At 46.3% G+C, this 24454-nt stretch overlaps 1 protein-coding gene across 3 annotated transcripts in view; it reads left to right on the forward strand.

Moving 5' to 3' along the window:
* The first annotated feature begins 689 nt into the window (after positions 1-689).
* Positions 690-24454, forward strand: part of LOC139050566 (histone H3.v1-like) — a 29353-nt gene continuing 5588 nt past the window's right edge. Inside the window, exons 1-9 of one of the 3 annotated variants that reach the window (XM_070527112.1) lie at positions 690-757; positions 3159-3260; positions 4767-4886; positions 6217-6486; positions 8942-9103; positions 12679-13212; positions 15750-15818; positions 18412-18468; positions 20975-21060. In XM_070527112.1, coding sequence (XP_070383213.1) covers positions 3247-3260; positions 4767-4886; positions 6217-6486; positions 8942-9103; positions 12679-13212; positions 15750-15818; positions 18412-18468; positions 20975-21060 — 1312 coding nt within the window. In that variant the 5' untranslated portion in view covers positions 690-757; positions 3159-3246. Of the gene's footprint in view, positions 758-909; positions 929-3158; positions 3261-4766; positions 4887-6216; positions 6487-8941; positions 9104-12678; positions 13213-15746; positions 15819-18411; positions 18469-20974; positions 21061-24454 lie in introns of those variants that run through there. The other 2 variants (XM_070527110.1, XM_070527111.1) reach the window with 2 other exon arrangements.

A 24454-nucleotide genomic window follows, 5' to 3' on the forward strand; every position in this document is an offset into this window, starting at 1 on the left:
CATGACTTTTCACTGAATATGTATGCGTAGATTCCCTGCAGATGAAGCTTGTTTGAACACTTTTTATTGGTAAGGTGTTCCACTTATTTGCCATACTGCATCGGAGTGATTTCCAGTACTTACATTGTCCATTGCATGTGGCTCAATGCCTTCCCTGTCGACAGGAATTGACTTTGACCAAGAACCGCTGTAAACTCTATATGCTAAATTTTTAACATTATTGGTTTGCCTGTCTAGCTTCTTTCGTAATGAAAAGTAAACCAGTGACCATTCTTCGCTCTTTCTCGCCGTTTCACCTTCCATGCGTAAAACTTTTTGCAGAACTCCCTCCTCGACATCTTGAGTTATCGATGGCTGTTCCGATTTATTACCGTTCCGAGCTGCTCAGTATTACCGCATCCACAGCGCAACTCGCACTACACTTGGCAACCTAATTGTAACATTTACCACATTACGTCGCTACACGTGTTTCGTCTCAGCTGCGACCCATTCTTGTCGCACTTTATTTTAGCTATTATTTAAAATTTTCTTGCAATTCCTCGTCAATTCATTATTTATGTGTATTCTTGTTTCTTTATTTATCAAAATTTTGAGATTTGGTGCTAATGATTTCCTTTCTCGGTCTGTCGCAAAGCACCCTCGTGAGTTCGCGCTATGTGTTTGAGGAATCAATATCAACAGATGTATCTCAGCGGGCGCGCGCGGCATTTGCAAGGTCAAGAGGAAGACGAAGCCTTGGATAGAGAAGCAGGCCTACGTAAGCCGTCCTACCATTTTCTTATCTATTTGCAACTGGAGCGCCGCGAATTTTCCGATTTCCTCACGAAATACTGCCCCAGGACGTGACGAAGAACAAATTCGGCAGATGGAAAATAGCGGTGTCGTGGGCCTTTTCTGAAGCGTTAACGATCGATTCGGCGATAATGCTGTCAGTACTTTTGTACAACTAACATTGCGCTGAGAAAATTATGCTCTTGTGGGCCTTCTCTGCAGCCTTGAAGATTTGGCTTTAATGCTCTCCTCAATTTCTTAGTGCAACGAATTCGGTAGGAAAAATATTATACTCTCATCAGCCACTTCCACGGCCTTCACGATTCACTAGGGTTGAGGATTGGGCGAGTTGGCGTTGCATTCTAGAACTGGTACAGCGCAACATACAAAGGAAGAAACAATTAATTAATTAATTAATTATGGGGTTTTACGTGCCAAAACCACTTTCTGATTATGAGGCACGCCGTAGTGGAGTGCTCCGGAAATTTCGAACACCTGGGGTTCTTTAACGTGCACCTAAATCTAAGCCGGGTGTTTTCGCACTTCGCCCCCATCGAAATGCGGCCGCCGTGGCCGGGATTCGATCCCGCGACCTCGTGCTCAGCTGTCCAACACCATAACCACTGAGCAACCATGGCGGGTAAAGGAAGAAACAAGCCGAGCCGGCCAGATAAAGGAACAGAGCGCTGACTTGTTGGAAGTCAGCGCTCTGTTCCTTTATCTGGCCGGCTCGGCTTGTTTCTTCCTTTGTATGTTGCGCTGTGCCAGTTCTTCACGATTCAGCTGTAATTTTCAGCTCAATTCCTCGGTACACCTGTTTTGGTGTACACCGCGGTACACCAAAATAATCTCACAAGCGATTAGGCGAAATATTTATTCCGTATATAACGTCAGATGCATGTGTAATGGTACGGAAGTGCTTTTAGTACGTTATTAATTGCCATCAGCTTTTGCGAAAATTCCTTACCAAGTTGGCCTGCGTTCTTGTGTCGTCATAGACGCTGACAAGCAGCCGTGGAGTGCCTTTCAAATACCGAGAGCTCACAGAAAAATCCAGTCAGCATGTCAACCTACCACGCGTTGTTGCGTCTTCATGTCTCTGTTCATATCGATAAAAAACTGTTTCAACGAAAGCGATTCAATAATGAAAGTATATAATTTTGAAAGGACATTTTACGAGACCTAAAACTGATTCAGTATTGCTCTACAACGTGCCCCAACTATCACAGACCAAGATATAAAAGTATGCGAAAATTTTCTGTTGCTTGGAGATACTCGGATTATTTTCTGCATTGCGCCTAATCATATAATTAGTCTTAATGAAATAACGAACTTCTCAAATATTATAATTAGATTAAAAATGTCAGTGAGGAAATCGTCGAACAACATGGAAAACTCCCCATGCAGCTTTCTCTTGCTCAATACGTGCTACCTAAAATTGTTTTTCCGACCATCAAAGAAGCCCGCAATGCAGGCAAAGCGCCTCTTTAACATTTGGAACAACACTTTCACGTAGCACGTACTGTATGCTGTATGTATATGCAACATTTGTATGCAACATTGTATGTACACTGTATGTACTTTGTATGTACGTTGTATGTACGTTGTATGTACATTGTATGTTGCGTTACAATTTTCACATTGACACTTTTCATCTAACTATAATATTTGAGAAGTTGATGGAATAATTGAGACTAATTACGTAATTAGGCAGAATGCAACAAAAGATAATCTGAGTATCTCCAAGCGATGGCAAACAACATTACCTTGGTTCTGTCCAGCTTCATGGCGTCTGCATATCTTTAAATCTTGGTGCATTATAGTTGGGACAACTTCTACGGTGACCCTTTAGAAACGTCGCCCAAGCCGATGACCAACGAAATTGGCCGCGCTCCCATTGCCCCGCAAGCTTGCATCCCTAGAGCTCACTGACCCCGACCAATGAAAGTTCTATACTTCCTTATTAGAGGCTCGATTGCACAACGTTTGGACGACACACACAGAAAAGAAACACACACCACAGATCGCTAGTTGCAACTGTCGTTTTATTCCCTTCTCAATGGAATAAATACTGGAAGATACTCTGGGCGTTTTCTCTTCTGTGTGTGTCGTCCAAATGTCGCGAAATCGAGCCTCTAATATGCTATACCAACACGCCCAGTCCTCAACCTTGGCATGTATACTTCCACTGGCACAAAGCTGCTCCAAAGATTCCTCGGGCCTACACAAAATACGTCTTTGACAGGACAGTGGAGACGCCACCAGTCGGTCGTAGTTGTGTAGGGCGACAGCGACAGCCAATAGTTCTTGTGTCGCGCGCGGGCACCAAAGTGCCACCAGCAGCCTTGTCAACACGACGGTCACTCACCGTACGCTTTTCCACTCAGTTTCGAGAACGAGGCACCGGCGTCGAGGCAGCCGCCAAGTGAACGCTGACTATAGACGCTTGCACCAAAGCGTGGAAGCAAACGAACCATGACCGGACAACCGTACGTGCTTTTTTTTTCTACTTCTCTCTGAATATTGGGGATGCGAAAACAGTCGGAACATTCGAATAACGAGTTCGAACACTGTCGAAGACCCGGTCTTCTAATCCGATAGTTACAATTCGTTCGTAAATGCGAATAGTGTTCGAACATCTTGTGCCGTTAACCGAGGGCGTTCAAACGTAAAATTGAAGCAATACGGCGACAAATTGCAACCCGGCGGCTGTAGTAGACATAAAACTCGAGAAGATTCTTTGTCCAGCACGCTATATTTCATTCATGGAGCCAGACATTTGGCTAAACTTCTATCATTTTTACTACCGAAGAGTCAATACGTTGCGAAGGGACCGGTTATTTGTTGATAACGCTTTATTTGTGCTTTCATATTCATAATCCGCAATGTCGTGACAAACTTGCAATAAACTAGAATGTGGACGTCGTTTTGTATTATTGGTGATAACGATTGTTCAATACTGGAAAAGCATGCGAAAGTGTATTCGATGTTTACATAGATTCGGTTATGGTGCCATTCGATTCCAATTCGATTCGGTCTCGTGTGCAACTATCCGCGCACCCTAACTACATATTAGAGCAGTTGTAATAGAGGAGTTACGGCACACGTTGTGGTGGCCATTGTGTTGACCGCACCTCCATTGCGGTGACCACTTCACTCACTGTAATGACAGTCGTCCCATTTTGTGGACACCACACTGTAGCGTAGGCTTCGTGTGCAACCTGCACCTAGATAGATAGCTTGAGTGAGAAGCGTGGATAAGTCACGTTAAGCAGGATAAACACCAGGGACATAAACAGGACTCAAAGAGAGAGGCTGAAGCTTACTCTTTATGCTTGTACTGGACGTATCGCGTGGAACAGCGCTAGAGACGAGGCACACATCGAGACATGCATGAATGAGCCCCCAGCTATCTCAAGTTTCTTCACGAGTGGTGTTTAGTAAAGCCACAAAGGAAGACTAAGAGCGCATAAGCGCATAACTGGGTGGTGCTGTAGGCGTTATCGTAAACATTGCCCAGCCACCCACGCAGCACGATAAAGATGACCGCGAAGCACGCGTTTTCGCAGCCCGCTCCACCAGCCCCCACCACCCAGCCCCTTCTTATGAAAAACACTACAGAAAGGTAAAAAAATTGGCAGACTTCAGCGTCTCTGATATGATATACTGCAAGAGCAACAGAATCTCTCAGCGTACACCGTCATATTCCCAAGAACATACTACTTTGCCGTGAGCACAACGTCGTGTTCGTCCGCAAAGACTCTCATTATACAACTTAATGCCTGCAGTGACATGTTTCTTTTTTGTTTGATTTTTTTTCGTGCTAGCGCTCAATGGCACGTTTTGAGTCATTGTTAACTAGCGCTTTCAGGACTATGAAAAGGCGGGCACTGCAAAAATAGCCGAGTGTCAGGTCCCATCGCGCTTGTGGGTCACGTGTGTTGCACTGGACACGAAGTTAATGCTCGCACTCGCGGTGATCTCTTGTTCCGAAGGCCGAGAAAAGCTTCCACGAATCCCATCGAACAGAATGCCAAGGACGCCGCGAAGAGGGCACAGGACATAGCCGACGCAATGCAAGAGATGTCGACGATGTCTGTCGTGTCCCGGTCCAGGTAAGAAACTATATGATCATCCCTGTGTGGGCCACTTGTTAACCGCACGGAACCATGCACACGCAGAACATGACGTCACGAAGCATCGAGCTCCGCTGCCATCACACCCGTATGGAATTCTATCAAGCCATTACAGTTTCGACAATTTCAAATTGGCATGAAGTTTCTCGAAATGCAAGATAATTCCACGTGGCCTAGTTTTCAACAGACACTTGACGAAGACTGTGGTTCAAAGCGGTAACAGCTAAGAGCAGTGTCAACGTAGTTGTCTGCTCATTGTGCCTCTACTATATCCATGCTTCTTTACAAGCTAGCTGCTTGTCTATAGGAAGTAATCACGAGACTCAAATGCTGCCATATTGTCTAATCGTAGTTTCAACAATACCGTTGGTGATGAGAGAATCAAGATAACGCGCCGCATCTGTTTTTTACCGTGACTGCAGTATAACATTATGGCGGTGATTTACCGGCGTTCATGTTCTACTACGAACGCTATATCTTGTTCTCCCTATCTGCAGTTTGCAAGGCACCGGCGGCAATAAGTCGTAACATAACTCTTACAAGAGATTACAGCGAAATATATAGCTTCCCTAAAGAAAGCTAATTGAAGGCAATCTAAACTGCAACAGGAAATATTTAGAATGTCAACAAGGATGTTTCTAATGGCACATTTGCGTTTGCTAACACAACACGAGACCAAAGAAGTAGTAAACTAGCAGGACATGCGCTGTTGTCAAGATAATTTTTTATTGACAACTAAACACCTAATTACAACAGGAGCTGGCAAAGCTGAATTAGAAAAGCGAAGTGACAATGCTCACAGAAGGTACATGAGCCAGAAGAAGCCACAACAGCATACTGGCGTATTGCCCAAAATTCGGCATATCAGCCGGACTCAACGCCGTGCAGGAGTGTATAAAGAATTGTATTTATTTTCTTGAATAAGGTATTGATGTTTTTCTCATGGACCTTCCTTCTATGCTGTTAATATGGGATGATTCTATCACTTCCCTTGTTTGTTCCCTTTTTACGTGGCAGTCGCCTATCAGAAAGACTATAGTTATCCCATTCCGTCCCATTTGATTTTTTATTTCACGCTTATATTTCTGTCACGCTCTTCTTTCCGTCTTTACTTCCCCTTTCCCTACCCCTAGCGCAGGGTAGCAAACCAAAAGTATAAACTGCTTATCCTCCCTACCTTTCTATCATTTGCATCTCTCTCTCTCTCCCTTCTTCGGGACTCGACTCCCAACTCGCCCATATTTTTGCCAGTTTTCGTGTTTTCCACATATTTTGGATATTTCGGACACATATTTTCGGATTCACGCAGGGCAACTCTCCTGCAGCTAGAAGCCAGAACCCTGCGGAACGCTCTGGAGAAGAAGTCGCAAGAGACGTCCGACGACGTGGTCAGAGCGCAGCGCCTGCTGCATGACGTCACCACGCTGCGTGACGCGACCTTGGCGAAGGCCAGGGCCGCCAGAGGTGTCGCCTCCTCCAAGAGGCGCGTCACGCTGGTAGACGCACCCGCGTACGTGGAGGACAAGCAGCCATTATGCCAACCCGACTCCTCCGAACACAGCGCCGTCGGCATCCGAGAGTGAGCTGTCTTCGTCACCGCGTTTCACGCGTGGCCGGTTTAAGCACGAATACGTTTCTTTGGCTCTTTTGCTCTGTTTTAGTGGTCGGTGGTTGCTGTTGCTGGAGCCTGAACAGAGACGCCGCTCCGTTTTGGTGGTCGGTGGTTGCTGTTGCTGGAGCATGCAACAGAGGCGCCGTTCCGTTTTGGTGACGATGGTTCCTGTTGCTGGAACCTGTAACAGAGGCGCCGCTCCGTTTTGGGGACGATGGTTGTTGTTGCTGGAGCCTGCAACTGAGGCGCCGCTCCGTTTTGGTGGTCGGTTGTTGCTGTTGCTGGAGCCTGAAACAGAGGCGCCGCTCCGTTTTGGTGACGATGGTTGCTGTTGCTGGAGCCTGCAACACAGGCACGCTCCATTTTGGTGACGATGGTTGCTGTTGCTGGAGCCTGTAACAGAGGCGCCGCTCCGTTTTGGTGACGATGGTTGCTTTTGCTGGAGCCTGTAACAGAGCCTCCGCTCCGTTTTGGTGGTCTGTGGTTGCTGTTGCTGGAGCCTGCAACAGAGGTGCCACTCCGTTTTGGTGACGATGGTTGCTGTTGTTGGAGCCTGCAACAGAGCCTCCGCTCCGTTTTGGAGGTCGGTGGTTGCTGTTGCTGGAGCCTGCAAGAGAGGCGCCCGCGCCATAGCAGTTCACGATGACTTTGCGGTGTTCCTTGTTGAACGCCAACGGACATTGTTCTTTAAGACGCTCGCGCTCTTACCTATCCAACCACTAGAGATGTGTTGATTAACGACTCTGTTGAGTACGAAATTTCGCAATGAAGCATAAACGCTAGCTTAAGGTCACACTAAACAAAAATATTTCTCGTCAAGCCTGAGATTTCTTTAATAAGACGAATATCTTCCTTAAGCCGTTCAACTATTCGCTTACATTTACAATCATCTTCTATTGCTTTGGCATAATTTTTCTTTTTTTCTTTTCTTGAACTCATAGCTTCCTTGCGAAACCCTCCGCGGCTTTCTTCGGTGAGCAATCTGGCCGCGGAGCGCCGTGCTAGAGGCCAGCCAGAACCGTGTCCATCAATCCGCCGTCGTTTCGTCGTCGTTATTTCGTCGTATAGATCCTTTTCGCGGAGCAATTTGCTCCGGAGGAACCTGGTGGCACTTACGGCGGCGCGCCCCACGTTGCCTCACAGAAAGCGCACGAATACTGAAACCCTTCCAACTTCTGTGCTGCTTCTGTGCGATCAGCTGTCGGAAAAACAAATGTGTGTTCGCTAACGCACTATGCTCCATTCATGCTGCAAAAGGTGGAGCGGTAGAGGGAAGACGTGTGTTGTAGTTGGCTGTAAAAATAGTGACTGACATACCAAGAAAAGAGATGAATCTGGGTGACCGATTTCACGGGCCGCGGCTACATAAGAACTGCCTGTACTGCCGGCCCTTCACGGTGCACGGCTCTTCCCGCGGATAAAAAAAAATAAATCACTCACCCGTCAGGGTTGTATGGCTAGCCTCCAAATTAAATTGCATCAATCCCGGAACGTCGGCAAGAATGAGTTCCGCTCGTTATACAGTGACAAACGGAGTAACACCGCTTCCTGTCAGTGAGGTTCTCACACCTTAGGTACACGCATCTGCCTCAAACCATACGCAAATTTACGCCCACTCTATCGCTAACGTATCAAGAATAAACGAATGGGCGCACGCTTAAATCAATTCACTCAGTCACCGTCCACAATATTCCCCTAAACAAAGATTTGCTGAGTCGCACCGGGGCGCCATGCACATCCAATGTAAACGCGGAGGCAATAAGGGCAGCTGAGGCAAGCAATGGACGCGTCGCCACGTGATCGTACATGGTGGCGCCCACAGTATCAGCCCGAAAAGGGTCTATACATTCTGTCGCCATCACTCCATAGTTGTCAAGTCGTGTCCTCGCCGTCATTGTCCCGCTGTCATCTACGCCGTCAACAGATCGTCGTCGCCGTCATCGTGCCATCGTCACCACCGTCGTCTCGTAGTGGTCGCCAACTTTTATGCGAAGCATATTACGAGAGCTCAACCCAGCTCCTCAGGCGCGGCGGTGTCGCCTTCAATGACCTTTGACCTCTCCGCTCGCTAACGTAAGGCATCGGAGGCTCCGACTGCGTCAGTCGTCGAGAGGCCCCGTAAAAGAATACTGTCATGCCGGTCAGAGAGCATAGTGCACCAGCACGGTGCAAGAAAAAACGTTTTGGCGTCGATACCCAGCCAAGCTAAATAGAAAGTGGAAATATGAAAAAGGCGGCACTGTACTTTGTCAATGAATCCATGCCAAACAGTGGGAAATTTTGTTGTTATTCGCGATTTCCACCGTGGCTCAGAGATTGCTGTGGCGGATCTCCCTCTAGCAATCGTATTACGAATCGCTGTGTCGGCGGATGTGCTAAACTATACATATGGCGTCTCACTCGGACACTTCCTTCTCTTCAGCGAAACGGTCAAGGACGAGGAGTGCCGCGCTCTACTACGCCGCGCCAGCGTGTACTCGCCGGACACCGGTTCGACCGTGATGAAGCCGGACGCCGACATCATGGCTATCGTCGCGAAGAAAATAGCAGAGAAAACCAGCAGCGCTAACTCGACACCTCGCCGGTGAGCGAACTATCAGAACTGACCGTGCTATAGAGACCCGCGCCGCTGAACTACGGGAACGCAACTGTGCGTGCACAGAACATTTAGACTGGGAAATGTGCTTCTGGAAAGTTGTTTCATGGCCTATGCAATCGGTACCTGTAGAGAGGCACGTTTTCCGCTGTAGAAGGAGACACGCAAAAAAGGAAGACACGCGGACAGTTTGCGGTGGTGTTATTATAGACACTCAGATTCCGCCATGTTGCCGAACTCCGTCATATGTTCGCGTTTTCCAGACATTCAGGGAGGGAGCAACCGATGCAGTGGAACAATCACAGCTCAGAAGGTGGCAGATTTGACGATGCGGCAAAAATTTATAATTTCGGAAATAGTATCCCAGCTAAGGATAGCGCTATATCTACGCGGCTAGTGTCTACGTAGGCAGCGAGTGCATGGACTTGCCTAAAGCCATAGGCCTTCGGTACTTAAATGACCTTCCAGATATTTATATTCAGCCATCTAGCTCATTTTTGCGGCGAACAGCAGCTAATTAGGCTGCTAAAACACGTTAAAGCACAAAAAACACCCCCGCATACACGCAATCACTCCAAAAAGACTACCTCCTCTCCCCCCAGCCACAAACTAGCCGAGCAAGTTTCTTTTATGCTAATTTTGAGCTAGGACGTTGTGCGATCAAGTTATTTCGTTTATTTGTTCGTTAGTTAGCTGATTTGTTAGCTGACTCATTCGTTAGGCGGTTCATGGTCATTTTTCGTCGTTTACTTCATTAATTAGTAATTTAGGTAATTTATTTTCATTAGTTTGTTGATTAGATTGTTAGTTCATATGAGTTGATCGGTCTCTTCGTTCCTCACGCTGTGATGGCCGCCAAGCTATAGCGTACATGTCGATTACTGGAGAGCTAAATAATGTGAGAACAACCGCCTAGAGCCGCGACATCGCCATGGCTAGTGGCGGAGAGAGAAGAGCACGAGGAACGCGCGAGCCGTGGCTGGGTTCTGCTGGCCAGGACTTGGGCCTGCTTCATATACTGGCAACAGTGCAGCGGTGGCGTAGAGGTAGAACACCCGCCTCGCGTGCAAGAGGTCCGTGGTTCGAATCCCGGTGCCAGCAATTTTCCACCGGATTAAAAAAAAAATCCGCGTGTTGATAAAATTGCACAAACAGGCCTGGAGTGCGGCCTGATCCCGGTGACCAGAACCGGTAACGCACTCCCTCACCAGAGCAGGATTGGCCACCCTGGTGCAGTACTTGGCCACAACCTCCTAACCTCCATATACTGGCGGATAATTTTCGTCGCAATAAACAGGAAACTACCGAGGCAACGCGAGCACAAGGAAGAACGCTCCTGGAAAAAAAAAAAACATTATCACACTCTTATTCGGGTTAGGTTCGAGGGCACACTTAAGGAAAATGTCGAACCGAGTTAGAACGACGCATAACTTTTCTAAGAAGTCTCACGTCGTTTTCTGTGTGACAGTATACCATTTTGTTGCGCAGAAAAGTAGAGAATTTCCACCGAAGGTACCGCTGTCACTCCTCAATTCTAATCACCCGCGCCAAAACGGACGAGTTGACGTAATCTCCCACGTGACCTTTGTCTCTGCCGCTCCCTGTGAATCGGCTATTGCTGAGCGGTTCCACAGTCGAACATAGATGGCGCGATGTCGATTTTTCATTCTCGTCGTTTTCTTACTTATAAAAGCTCTTCATTACGAATGACACATTCATTATTACTGAATCCTCTTTTTTTTAATTTAGTGTTTCTTTAATACGTAAAAGAGAAACATAGCCATCACCCTTACAACAGCAAAATGAAACAAAATTAGTCAATGAGTATTTCATTTGGTTCAATTCTAGGCTTTTCCGTGCTCGGGCAAAATTCAAAACCATCACGCGTGGGAGCTAAACTGATTCACTCGCCCCACTCCCCTTATATCTTTTCCAATAAACCGAAAGTGCCAGACTGCTTGGCGCAGTAACAAATGTGCAACAGCTCTACAATTGCAGGTTTCCTTTGACTACCACCAGAAACTTGTTCCGCAACTATAATACTTAGGAGCCATCTTACCACCACTCCCCACCCCCTTCCCCTCTGCGCACGCACACACACGCACAAACGCACTCACATTGGCGTCAGATGTAGGGCTGTTGTCTTGCGCCACACGAAGTCACGGCAATATTGTGGCTAGAAAATAGAGATGAATAGTGCTCTGATCAGCCTACGACCTGTGGGCGTATGGGCTTTAGCGCAGCTGCCTCCTCACAACGTTATAGATCGGCAACGAACTTTAAAGTTCATTGAGAGAGTTCAATAGCACATTCAGGCAAGACCATATAACCATGGGTAGACCGTGAATGTCATAAGCAACTGTCGAAGTCGAACATCGCCCATCAAACGCTTAAACAAAGCTGCTGTAAGGCAACTAAAATCGGAGTGAGAACTCTAAAAGAAAAAGACTGGGTACGTAGCGAAATCCACAGCACGATTTACAAAGACGCGTGAAAAGTGACGGAGCCACAAGTAATAATGAGAGTCGCGTGACGCACAGATCATTCAGAATAAAGCAATAGCAGCTACACCACATAAACTTTGAGCTTTAGTGGGACGAAATTAACATCATGGTCTAGCAACATGGCGGCCCTCGGTAATTAAAGGGACACTAAAGGGAAAAATGATTTCTTCTGCATCAGTAAATTACCGTTCTACAACACCAAAAACACCCCTCTAACAACGATAAGACGTTTGGTAAGCCAGAAAAAGTGCAAGAACGAAATACGGGTGGCGACGCCTACTTATGTTCCCGCACGTAGGGGCTGTGACGTCTTGGATTTTGATGGCATCTTCTAGGGCCTGCCAATTATATATAGCGGTACAGATTGACTACATTGTGTTCTAAAGGAACAAAATATTAATCGTGGCAAGTTTCGGGAACCTTTATTCAGCCAACGCGGCCCAAATGCGAAAACATACTTTGGGATCCCTGACGTCACGCTGACGTACCGGCGCTGGGGTTTTAGCGCGAAATTCAAATACTGATACTTGGACCTTCATTGCCTCATCTAATAATCAAAGTATTTTATTGAAATGACTGCCTGCAGGGTTCTCAAACAAAGCTTCATTAGTCTAAACTAATTTATTGTTTCGCTTTAGTGTCCCTTTAATAAACTCTACAGGTCTGAACGAACATCTTGCACAAGGTCACTGTTTCCCCTTTCAAAGTAAACTGCGCAATTGCGCTCTGTCCTCAATACACAGAAGATCAACAGATGCTGGCTGATATACTCATGCCCGCATCTACAGCCAAATGTTGTCAGAGGACATATTATTGAACCCTCGGGGTGACTCTAAATCTAGTTCTCGTGACATTCGACCCTCACTAGTCTTGTTATAAGTACAGACCTGCACACTAGGAAATACACTGAACTGCCCGTTATGTTCTTTGTCTTTTCCTTCTTTCTCCCAGCGCGTAGTAGTAGGCTAGAGCAACGTGCCGGACACATATCTCTCTGCATCCCTTATCCTTTAACTTTTTTTCTCTATCTCTGCCTTCCGTTCGTGTTCCGTCCACCAGGAGCCCCGTGCTGTCCCAGGAAACCACCGGCCTTCAAGCCAAAGCCACAGTGCCCACCGCGACGGGTAAAAGGCGCAGTCTCGCGACGTCTAAGCCGTCCCGGGACTCGGCCACGGGCCCACGACCCACGGAAACGGGACAACTTAAGCGGAGCCCCGCGACTTCGAAGACCTCCCAAGGCCGGGTTTCGCCGACTGCTAGCCCCACGTCGTCCGGGAAGCCGAGTCCAACGCCGTCAAAATATAGCGCGGTCGCGGCGTGGTCGTCCAGGCGCGAAAGCCCAGTGGCGTCCAGGCAGCCCAGCCCGGTGACGTCGCAGCACCAGATCGAGACGGTGCCGCAACAGCGCGTCAAGGTGCTTCATGCAGGGACGTTGCCGACGCCGCAACCATCGCCGGTGCATCCTGCCATGCCGACGACCAGGCGGAAAGCGCGCGCTACTCGTCAAGTCAGGATGACGCCTTCGATGGTACGGGAGAAGGACGAGCTCGACAAGGTTATCAAGAACCTAATGAAGACCGCGGAGGCAGAAGTGTAAGAGTTTGAAGGCCGTTTCATTGGCACGCACTCATAAGAACAAGCGGTCGAAGTTTCTTTGACATCAAGACGAACAGGTGCCGAAAGTGTCGCCGCCTACTTTCCAGTCTTTTCTGTCTGTTTGCACGGGAAATGTGGCTTTTCGGTATTGTAAAAGGACAATTTACCCATACAGCTGAATTTCTTTCTTTATTTGATTAAAAACAGACCCTAATCGCCTTCTCTCATAAATTACGCTTCTGTAATAGTAAAACGAGCACCCCCAACGGAACAGGCGTCGTGGTAAGCCAGAGAAGACGCCATAACGAAACGTGACATGTAGCAACGGCGTCCCGGGCTTCTCGCACCAGCTCCCATAGACGTCCAGAATTCCGGCAGTGTCTTCTCTGGCCTAGTTAATTATCTATATGTAAAAATGGACCATACATTGTGCTTTAAAAGATCCAAGCACTGAATCCGATCGGCAAGTTTCAAAAGCTTTTCCTGCACAGAAACTACCCGAGTACGAGGAAACACTTCGAAATCCGTGATGTCACACCGACGCGCCAGCGCTTAAGGTTTCCCGAGCGAGCTTCAACACAGAAAAAAAAAATTGGGGCTTTAGTTTCCTCCCATCTCGTTCATCACATGACTGTAACAAGAGTTATGAAGGAAATTCACTAGTATTAGCATAAACTGATTTATAGCTTTCGTATTTAGTGTCGCTCTAAAGGCAAACTGCAACACAAGCAAGCACAAAAGGCTCGCAAACATAGAAGTTTTTGACACCGAAAGCAATAAGTAAAGAAGCGAGCAGTTTGACAAATGCCGCATCCATGGCACGTTATTTTCGGACAATCGCTGTTGGCGGTACTATGCCTTCACGTGATGTAGTGCTCCACCAGGCAATTAGTGCATTCGGTTTTGCGGAACCAGTCAATCAGTGTGCGCCTGATGACCGAGGCGATAGCATCGTCAAAAGTGATCGCGTTAGAATACGACCCCCTTAGCCATGCACCTTCCTTTCCCCTCTGACATTCAAAGTGCTGAAACGCCACGCAGGCTTAACCTGGACTGTTTAGGCCCTCAGCACTCAGTAGGTGAACAAATTACGTCCAATCACGAAAGCGCAGGCAATTACAAGGAAAGGAGTAATGAGTCCTAGTTAATGACATACAGGTTTCTTATCAAGGACGCAGGTCACTCATGCAAAGCAGCGATATATAATACGTCTATGTAAGCTGGAAAAAAAAAACAGCTAGAGAACTGCTCTATAACATGCTTATTGGCCGTGCAATATAATACAATTCTATACAATATAAACGGTAAAGCCAGAATGTTCGAAAACAATTATTGCAATTAAGTCTCTTTATTTTGCAGCCGCAGCAGCATTATTATGAGTGGCAGGCATATGTAAATTTCTAACGGCGAACCAGGTATTCACCAAGATTTGTTGACCTCATTATTTATTGCTTCAAGGCTATTAGAGAAAGAGAATGAAGGCCAAGAAAAGCTATAAGCAGCAGCAGGCGGTAGATATTAACACGCTACATGATGGAGGTTTCAAGTCCTGAAGCTATAGGGCCGACGTTAGCGCCGCCTTTCAGCCGAATGCTTATTGGTAACACCTGAGAATTTCACATAGGAACATTCTAGCTCATCAAAAGGGGCTCCCAGATTCCGTTTATCAAGCCGTTATCGTACAAGCTGTTGTTCACTGGATTTTGCCAACAGCAAAATCTCTTGGCATACAGATGCTTTAAGCACGTGGATCAGCGCAGCAATGGGATCGCGGAAATGTTTCCTGCTGAAAAGCAGCTCTAGCTACGCCTAATTAAACAAGCCCTTTAGCACCCCAAGAAAATTGCAGCTGGTCTTCTTGTATTTTCCGCCAACTACGCGTGCTTGAGTTCCCGCCCACTTTTATCACTTTATAATGTTGGCTACCTGGTCGTTCTCACTCGTTTTTGTTTTCAGTTCGTCTTTCAGTTTCCTTTCAATAAACTTTCGTTAGTGCAACACCACGAACGTATGATAACTCGCCCGCGTCTTCGGTGTCCTGGAGTGATGACGCTAATCAGTGCGAGTTTATTGTGTGGATTCGCTTGTGCGGATCCACCGGGAGAGTTCTGGGAAGGACCACGGACCTGCGGTGGACTTAATTAGGCTGCTCACGACGAAAATGATAATCCGGTGGTAGGGGTGATAGCGACAACAGCAATGATGAGAATCACAAAAAAACTAACGAAATACCAACAGCTTTGATATGCCCCGTATGCAATTCGCAAACTTGGTTCGTTTTCCGTACTCTTCGCATAGAAATGCTGTCCACGGTATCGTTGTCGGCCAAAAAAAATATCCTCGAGATTCCCAAACGAATATTACGGGGACATTTAACGTTCAGGGTTGGGAGATTGCATGCATAGAAGTGTTTCATTAGCGATTATTCACAATGAATCGTGAGCAAGTGACACTCGAACATGGTGTACAACGTACCACCTGTCGACTCCCATCCGGATAGTTTATGATGTCTAACTATCTTTTATTTCCAGGAGAGAAGAGAACCCTGCCCAGGTAGTTATCACCGATGCCCTCGTAGCTTCCATTCTCGCATCCGATACAAGGTACGCAATCGGCCACGCTGCTCGATCTGCCACCTACATGCCGCCATGATTAACATTTGCTGTTGCCCGATTCCCTTTGCCGACTTCTGTACAAACACTGCTGCAGCAACCTCACCAAGTGGGACTGTCTCATTGCCGTGGTATAGCGTTCTATTCCAATATCGCTGGGGTAAAAAAAAAAGAAACAAAGTGAGTTCTTGCCAACGAAAGGGCTACCCTGCGAAGCACTTTCTTGCCGGTTTAGTGGGGATAAAAGCAAATGTCACCGGCTAACTGTACCAGATGATTCTCGATATCGTTTTGAAGTTTTATTTCCGTATTCATAACAGTTTTCTTTTTTGCCTCTAAAGTCTTTCTTGAATACAACAAGTAGTGTTCCTGTGCACATAGAAGATCACACTGTCTGTTTATAGCGTTCATTAACTGAAGCGCAGTGTCGTCGCCTCCACTGCAAAATGCGCATGCGCTTCAAGAACGCTCTATCCTCCATGAATGTTTTGACGAAAAGTTGCTGGATAAGCACACCTTCACTTGAGTGCACTTGATCAGACCCCGAGCGTACTTGCGCATAAAATTTTCGCTAAGGGATTCCCGTTCAAGATCACTGAAAGGAAACAACCGTTTTAGTCTAGAGGCAGCGCTGTCGTACAACCCTGCCATAGAGTTAATTAATGTATAGGTTCCCGTAGCGCATGTAGAAACACTACCCTGCTCGAATAAGCACACCTTCACTTGAGTGCACTTGATCAGACCCCGAGCGTACTTGCGCATAAAATTTTCGCTAAGGGATTCCCGTTCAAGATCACTGAAAGGAAACAACCGTTTTAGTCTAGAGGCAGCGCTGTCGTACAACCCTGCCATAGAGTTAATTAATGTATAGGTTCCCGTAGCGCATGTAGAAACACTACCCTGCTCGAATAAGCACACCTTCACTTGAGTGCACTTGATCAGACCCCGAGCGTACTTGCGCATAAAATTTTCGCTAAGGGATTCCCGTTCAATATCACTGAAAGGAAACAACCGTTTTAGTCTAGAGGCAGCGCTGTCGTACAACCCTGCCATAGAGTTAATGTATGGCCCCAGTAGCGCATGAAGAAACAGTACCCTGCTCGAGACCTCGGTCTTAATGGTTAATAGAGCAAACGTTATTTAAGCTGTAGTTGAGAATAGTAAAACACGGGTTGAGCATTGGTGGCGTAAAGGCACAATACACGCAGCATGAAAAGGCGTTTTTTTTTTCGTGAAATAAATTACTTTTAGATAGGATTGTCAACACCAACCATGAATCTTAAGGGCAGATAAAGAAAGCAGAAGACATGCGAAATTAACTGGCTTGGTGACACATAAACCACCACCCTGTATCAAAACGTGGCATCACCCTGTACCGACCCTCGTGACATCCATCTCTTTGAGCCGACTTGGAGTGTCGGGTGGAATAACGTTCTACGACAAGCGGGTCAGCATGATATTCCGCGACAGGTAGGCCTCGAGGTCGGTTGGTTAGCCGAATTAGCAGCATTCATCGCGCTTGAAATGTGGATGTTCCTAAAGGAGCTCTCGGGCTTGTTTTCCAAATGTACTCATAAAGTGGAAATCTAAAACTTAGAATTAGGGTGTTTTGTCTGAAACTGCGTTATTTAACATGATGTGGCGACTGTGCACTGTATAAACATGTACTTGGTTTATGTATTATTTGAAAGGTTGATCGATTGTGTTTGCCATGCAAGACCACGTGCGCATTTTCGTGCGTAAGGTTGTTTTATGCTCACTGTTCTTTTGTTGCTGACGTTGTTTCCGGGTGATGGAGGCAATCAAACTGCCGCCGTGACGCAGCTCTTTTTCTCGTCGGATCTGGCCACTTGTATAAATTGTCAAATAAACTCAAACTGAAGCTCACACAGGGAGCGTCCGTTGGAGCATTAGGCATTCAAGATAGGGAACGTAGAAGCGTATTATTCCCAGCCATTTCTTTGGGCAGTTTGGTGGTTCCAAGGTAAATGATGCCTTCATTTGCCACTCCCTCAGCTACTAATTCATTCTTTGTCGCAGAACAGGCGCTGGCAGGTTTTGAAAACGGTAGTTATCCACTCCAGCTAGATTTTACACCTGCCTTCAGCGTCCTCTTTGATCAGTGTCTCATACACACATCAACGAGCCCTAGCAAAGAAGTTATTGCCTATGACGTCATGGTAGTGAGCAGACCTTTTTATTGCAAAGTGAGCAGTGCCATAAAGGTGAAAGTACGGATATCACCAATGCTTGCGTGCCGCAGTTCTCCGTTAATTTTATGCGCTGTCAGCTACATAATGGCATTGGGTCTCCTGAAATTCGGGGTTTCGCCTTGCTACCGAAGACGCTATGCGATGTCAGCTTATAATACAAAATACAAGTTTACCTAATGACACCTTTGATTCTCTTCTAGCGCCGCATGATTTATTTATTTACTTACTTTAATTACTTTAATTACACGCATACTTACTTTACTTTTTCTCACATACTTACTTACTTACTTCCCTTACTTACTTTTACTTACTTATTTATTATTTTAATTACTTACCTACTTAGTACTTACTTTACAAACTTACTCATGCAGGTCAGTGGAAACCGAGAATCTTTACAGCACACTTCGCAGGAGCGCCCGCAGAAATCCGTAAGAAGCTTTCATTGACAACTCGCACGTAGAAATTAGGAAGAGCAGTTACGATACAATGGTAGAACTTGAAGGAACGTATTAAGGAGGGCGGGTGGGGGGGCTCGAATTTCGTTTTTTACGATTTCTCTGTTTTCGTGCGTACCGCTGCACCGATGTATACATGGGGGAAGGGAGCAACTTCAAGCTACGACTCACCGGCCTTTTTTTTTCCCTTCTGCTCAGCCATGTACTTATATATGCATGTCTGAAATAAAGACTCAGACTCAAACAATCATATGCAAATAAAACAGACAGTGCCGCCAGAGAAAACATCGGACAAATTAAGAGCAAGCTTCAGCTCGGGGGCTCCCACCAAGTTGCATGAGAACGAAGCAATCGTTTTTTATTTTTCGACAGCCACTCACCAAATCTGACGAGCTTTGTAGCATTTAAAAGAAGAAGTAACAATCTAGGCACAGCAGCAAGCGGAATTGTGATTTACGCTTTTAATTTTTTTTATTAAAAGAATGTTCGCAATTACAAACTTTCAAGAAATGATTATATCACATATGCCACTTTAAATGACCCAAAAAAATGAAATAACAGTGAGGTAAACTGCATCTAATAATACGTCTAAAGCGGATAAAATTGATGTATTGTACACCGTTATGAAACATAACATTTTTATCTCAGTAAGAATTTTGTAAAACAGATGTAAACATTTAATTAACAAATTCACGTAAGCTGCAAATTCATATATCAAATTTGTCTGTCCGCTCTCTGCTTTAGATTCTCTAACAAATGCACTTTACAAAACAGCGATATCTCTATTTTCGAGCAGGGCTACGCACTTGTAAACTTTGTGCTACAATTTCATTTTTCTAGGCATCCAAGTTGTCAGCCATTTGTTTTAAAAAATCTAGGGCTAAGTGAAAAGTTTAGTTTTGGCTCTGAAACGCAACAAATTTCATTCATATCGGTCGAGGGTCCTCTCATAAAAGCGCTCCTGTTTTACATGTGTTTGAATAGATGGCATCGGAGCTGGCCCCGAGCTGAAGCTTCCTCTTAATTGTTATGTAAAATAGAAATGTGGAGGCAGCAAGGAAAATGATAGTGAAAATAGACCTTAAGACGGCGTCCCACAGGTAAAAGCCGAACTCGCTTCTAAGCATTCGGTTCTTTACCAATTCAGCCACCGCGTGGCGGCCATCTTGCTGTTCGCTTACGTATGTATTTCTATGTAAGCATATATGATTAGCTGTAAGAGTGTTAGCTAGCGCCACTCGTGGCCACGGTGCCGGATCTGCAACATCGTTTGTACTTCACTTCACTTCACTTTACTTTATTACATTAAAGACCCCGGTTAGGGGGTATTACATAAGGGATGGGCTTACAAATAAAGGTTACAGAGAGTAACTTCGTGACAAACAAATGCAGTTAAGTTGTCCGCAAAAGTTGATGTACACGTGGCGACTGCCTACAGCAGGCACCACCTAGTACTTGAGTTTAGGAGCAGGCAGTTGGGTTAAGATCGCCAGTTCGAACTCAGAATTTTAAAAGCGAGTAAAGGCGCATTCAGGTGAAAGACGGTTTGACTTTTCATATTCGTGACATTTTTTTTTCTTCTCAAGTAGGGACGAAATATGCGAAAGTGCAAGAAAATCTGCGATGCCAAAGTGACACCTGCGCTGTGAGCGTGCAATTTAAGAAAGCAAGTTTGTCGTTCATTTTCGCCGCTATTATAGGCAAAATTCAAGAGTTATTGCCTGACCGTATAAGTTATTGCTGTTTACAGAATACGGGAACGTTCACCACTGAGGGGGACGGCAATATAGCAGCGCCGATAGGGACATTTGGGGCGGTTCGTTCTACTGGAAAACGCCGAGAAAATGTTTTTTTTTCTTTCATGCTGCTATCATCGAACAATTTTTTTTCAAGCCTCCATACATTGACAATACATGCTGTTGCTAACGCTTTTACATCGACAAACTAGCAGGGTGGGAAGGGAACACCACCAAGCTGCGGCTTAGCGGCTTTTCTTCCCTTCTTCTTGGCCATTACCTATGCATTCATGTCTGGAATAAAGAATCAGACACAGACCACCATATACGAATAATATATGTAGTGCTGCCAGGGAAAGCGTAGGGTAAGTTAATTAAGAGCATTAGCTCGCCATTAGGAGCTCGCCATTGTGATAATAGCCTTGCAGGCTCCTGTTGAACTCAGCCCCAACATGCGGTGCCACAATTTATTGCTGCTGCTTGCACACATCTCCACTATTCTGTAAATTATGATACCATGGTCCTTCAATACTCTCCTGAATGACCCTAGTAATAGCACGTTTGCGGACAATCCGAAACTGTTGCTTTTGTCACCTGAAAAATGCGCAGGAAGTTTGTACTGAATAATCTGCAAGTCAAGGCTGATCCATCGTCATTTATGTAGAGCCCCATTAAGTTGTATTGAATTCAAAAATGACGCCTTCAGTCTGGAGACTACATCATACGTGTCCGTCCTGTTGCAGAGTCAAGTTCATCGTGAGGACATGCTGTTCACTCCTCCTCCTGGGCTTGACTGTGGTGTTCGTCGTCCTGACCATCATATACGGAAGTGAGATGCCGCTACTCACTGTTTTCCCTTTGTGCCTGTGCGTCCCTGTTTGTGCGTGCATGAGCTTGTTTACAATCAATGTTCGACGATAAACGCCAATGGTCCGGTAAAAAAAGAGATTACTAGACACTTATCTCTGGAACTGAATCAAACGAGCCCGGGAAAGAAGCGACGTGTGCGTTTTACTTAAACCTTTCCCGTACTTCTAAATTATAATTGGCTGCTAGTGTCCGGCGCTGGAATCATGCGCGAGCCCTAGTTTTTGATGCGAAACGTGTAAAGTGAGAGAGGGAAGAAAAGCTGATTTACGAAGAGCCCTTAATGACCGGAGAGCCACAAAACACCGCATTCACTAGAGGCGCGTTTGTACCTCTTGGAAGCATCGAACTCGTGGCTGAGTGGTAGCGTCTCCGTCTCACACTCCGGAGACCCTGGTTCGAGTCCCACCCAGCCCATCTTGGAAGTTGCTTTTTATTTATGGAGTGCCTGCCGTTATTTATCGCTCACGGTCAACGCCGCAAACGCCGACGCCGACGCCGACGACACCGGCTTTTCTGCGACACGAGCTCCTTAACGCTATCGCGTTAATATCGAAGTGACACTCCGCTCATATGCGCGTAGTGCATCGCCTATTCTCGACTCCAAGTAAATGTTCGCTACCTGGCGGCCGCGCCGAGAAACAGTCGATCCAGGTCGGCCTCCGCGATTCGCAGCGTTGCTGGAGCCGATCGCGGAGGCCACGTCCAGGTTCAGGTTTGAAGCGAAGGAGGGTATCCTATCACGACGTGCGCTCAACGCCTCGCAGTTCTCAAATCGGCGAGGTGCCGCGGCGTACAAGACTGAATATGAAAAAAAAGGGACGAATGTCGAAATATTTTTGTTGTGTACTACTATGCGTGTCATCGCGGTCAAAAGACAGCAATGTACGATTTTTAGAAAGGAAATGCATAGGAGAGCGACTTCGATAAGAAACATCCGCATTGGGAAAAGGTGACTGATACCATATCGGTATCGAAACACTTCACCCGGGTTGACTTCCTTATTGCCGGCGAGTACACCATTGCTTTCTTTTTAGCAATATACTTTTAAAAATGTTGCTGGCGCTCAAATCGCGGAGTGTGCTTTGTTCAGGCAGGCGATTTGATAAATTAAAAAAAAAAGATATGGGGTTTTACGTGCCAAAATCAATTCCTGATTATGAGGCACGCCGTAGTGGAGGACTCCGAAAATTTCGACCACCTGGGGTTCTTTAACGTGCACCTAAATCTAAGTACACGGGTGTTTTCGCATATCGCCCCCATCGAAATGCGGCCGCCGTGGCCGGGATTCGATCCCGCTACCTCGTGCTCAGCAGCCTAACACCATAGCCACTGAGCAACTACGGCGGGTTGATAAATTACTGTGATGTACGCTTAAGCTTGATTTGGTTTTTGTTCGTTTATAGTTTTCTGCCCCAGTAATAGTGCTGCTAATCCTTGAAACAGCAGGAATATTCTTGCGAATGCACATTTGTCTGCAGCCACGGTAGTAGGAATAACCGCCTCGGTAGGTTCGAAGTTGAACATGGCAGATGTTACGCCGAAAAACGACATATCGTTTTTTTTTTTTTTTAGCGTCGTTTAGTATAGCGGTACAAGTAGAAGGTGCTGTTTTCTCATTGAACGCTGTGAGTTGCCAGTTTATTCGCTGGCAAGAAATTTACAAGCCGAATTGCAAACAGCGCTCGATCGTTCCGGCTTTGAAGCGTTCGACTTGCGCTAGTTAGCTTTCCGAAACTGTGCACACGGTTATGTTCCATTACAGCTGGTTCAATTCATTTCTAAGTCGTGCATTTACACTAGTACAACTGGATTTACCGAAAGAAAACCCTCGATAAATTTTGGAACCCCGTTGGAAGAAACTCAACTTGGTCCGATTGGTTGTTATTTACTTTTCACGTTCCAACGGGTTTGAGAATTTTTACGGACAGCAGGTGTCTGCTGTGTTCCCAAGCCCGGACCCCACCTCGACCACTGCGTAGTGCGTACTTAATTAAGCACCAATCATCGGACACAGATCGACCTTATCACACGTGCCAGCTAACTATGAAACAAAGGTGCACCCCGAATCACAAATAAAACTCTCATTTGTTTTTATGCCAAGACACTGACCAGATAACTTTACAATTTTAGCCAGTGCAGAACATCCGTATATACCCTAAATGCTGAAAGTACGACAGAAGTTACTGTTTATATATTGTGAGCTGCCACATGCGATATAGTGCAACACGAGTCGGGGTGTAGAATTGCCGATGAAGGTCGAAAACTGTCGAGTATCGTACCTATAGCAGTGGGGCAACGTCGCGAACAGGTGCCTCCACATATTGGAGGCGCTACGCACAAGCACTTCCTTTTTTTACTTCTCCCTCGCGTGAAAGGCTCTCTATCTTTAAAAAAATCTGATGAGACTCGCTGAGCAGGCCGGACGTTTGCACACACAGCGCAACTATTTCAGCGATTTCGTCGCTCAAATCCTACAGACCGATCAAAATGAGGTGCTCGGCAGCAAGGGCTCGTTCGGATTCCACGAAACACCTCGATTTTTGTCGCCAGCTCAAGTAGCTGATATTGGAGTTGCCAATAGAGGCGCCATTGATAGCCACCTAGCGGGCGCTTTCGAAAGTACGCTTGGCAACCAGCCGCCGACATCAGCACTTTGCAGCACGAATGGCTGAAGCCCGCCCTTTATTCGGGTACCAAACCGCTACTTCACCGGTGACAGTTGCAGGAAAGGCGCAGGCCTCTATGAAAGCGGACATGTACACGATGTTACCGGCATTCGGGGCAAACAAGTCCGCACACATGCCGGGTGCGTCCCGCAGACAAGCCCAAAGATGCCGTTATACGAGGTGGAGCTCGTGTTAAGTAGCCGCTTCGTTTTGCCGACGAATGCGATGTCTTAATCTTTCTTTTTATTCTAGCCTTGCCCTAATAGTTTCTCCACCTCAATAATGTGTGCACGTCGTTGGCGCAGACTTATATATCAAACGACTCCGCACGGCGCCATGCCGGCACACATTGTAGTGACCTTTTTTGCTACGGGTGAATACAGATGACATCGCCAAATAAGTGCCGTCAAAGTCACCTCAAGAAGAACAATTACGAATTTGTTAATGGAAATGCCTGAACTACTCCGCGAAGTCACAAAAGGCACGGGTGAATAAAAGCGCGACTTCGCGCTGTCCTGCCGATGCAACTCCGCTACGCACGTCAACGAACTGCCCTTCCCGCTGCTGTTTTCGCATTGGCCTTATTGGCCTTATTGAAAACGCGCAAGGCTAAAGCCTTACCAACTTTTGAGTATATTGTTTTCGATTGCTACAGAAGAAATACGCCACACGATATATTCAATGGTG

The sequence above is a fragment of the Dermacentor albipictus genome, chromosome 10, assembly GCF_038994185.2.
Source record: "Dermacentor albipictus isolate Rhodes 1998 colony chromosome 10, USDA_Dalb.pri_finalv2, whole genome shotgun sequence".
Lineage (NCBI taxonomy): Eukaryota > Metazoa > Arthropoda > Arachnida > Ixodida > Ixodidae > Dermacentor > Dermacentor albipictus.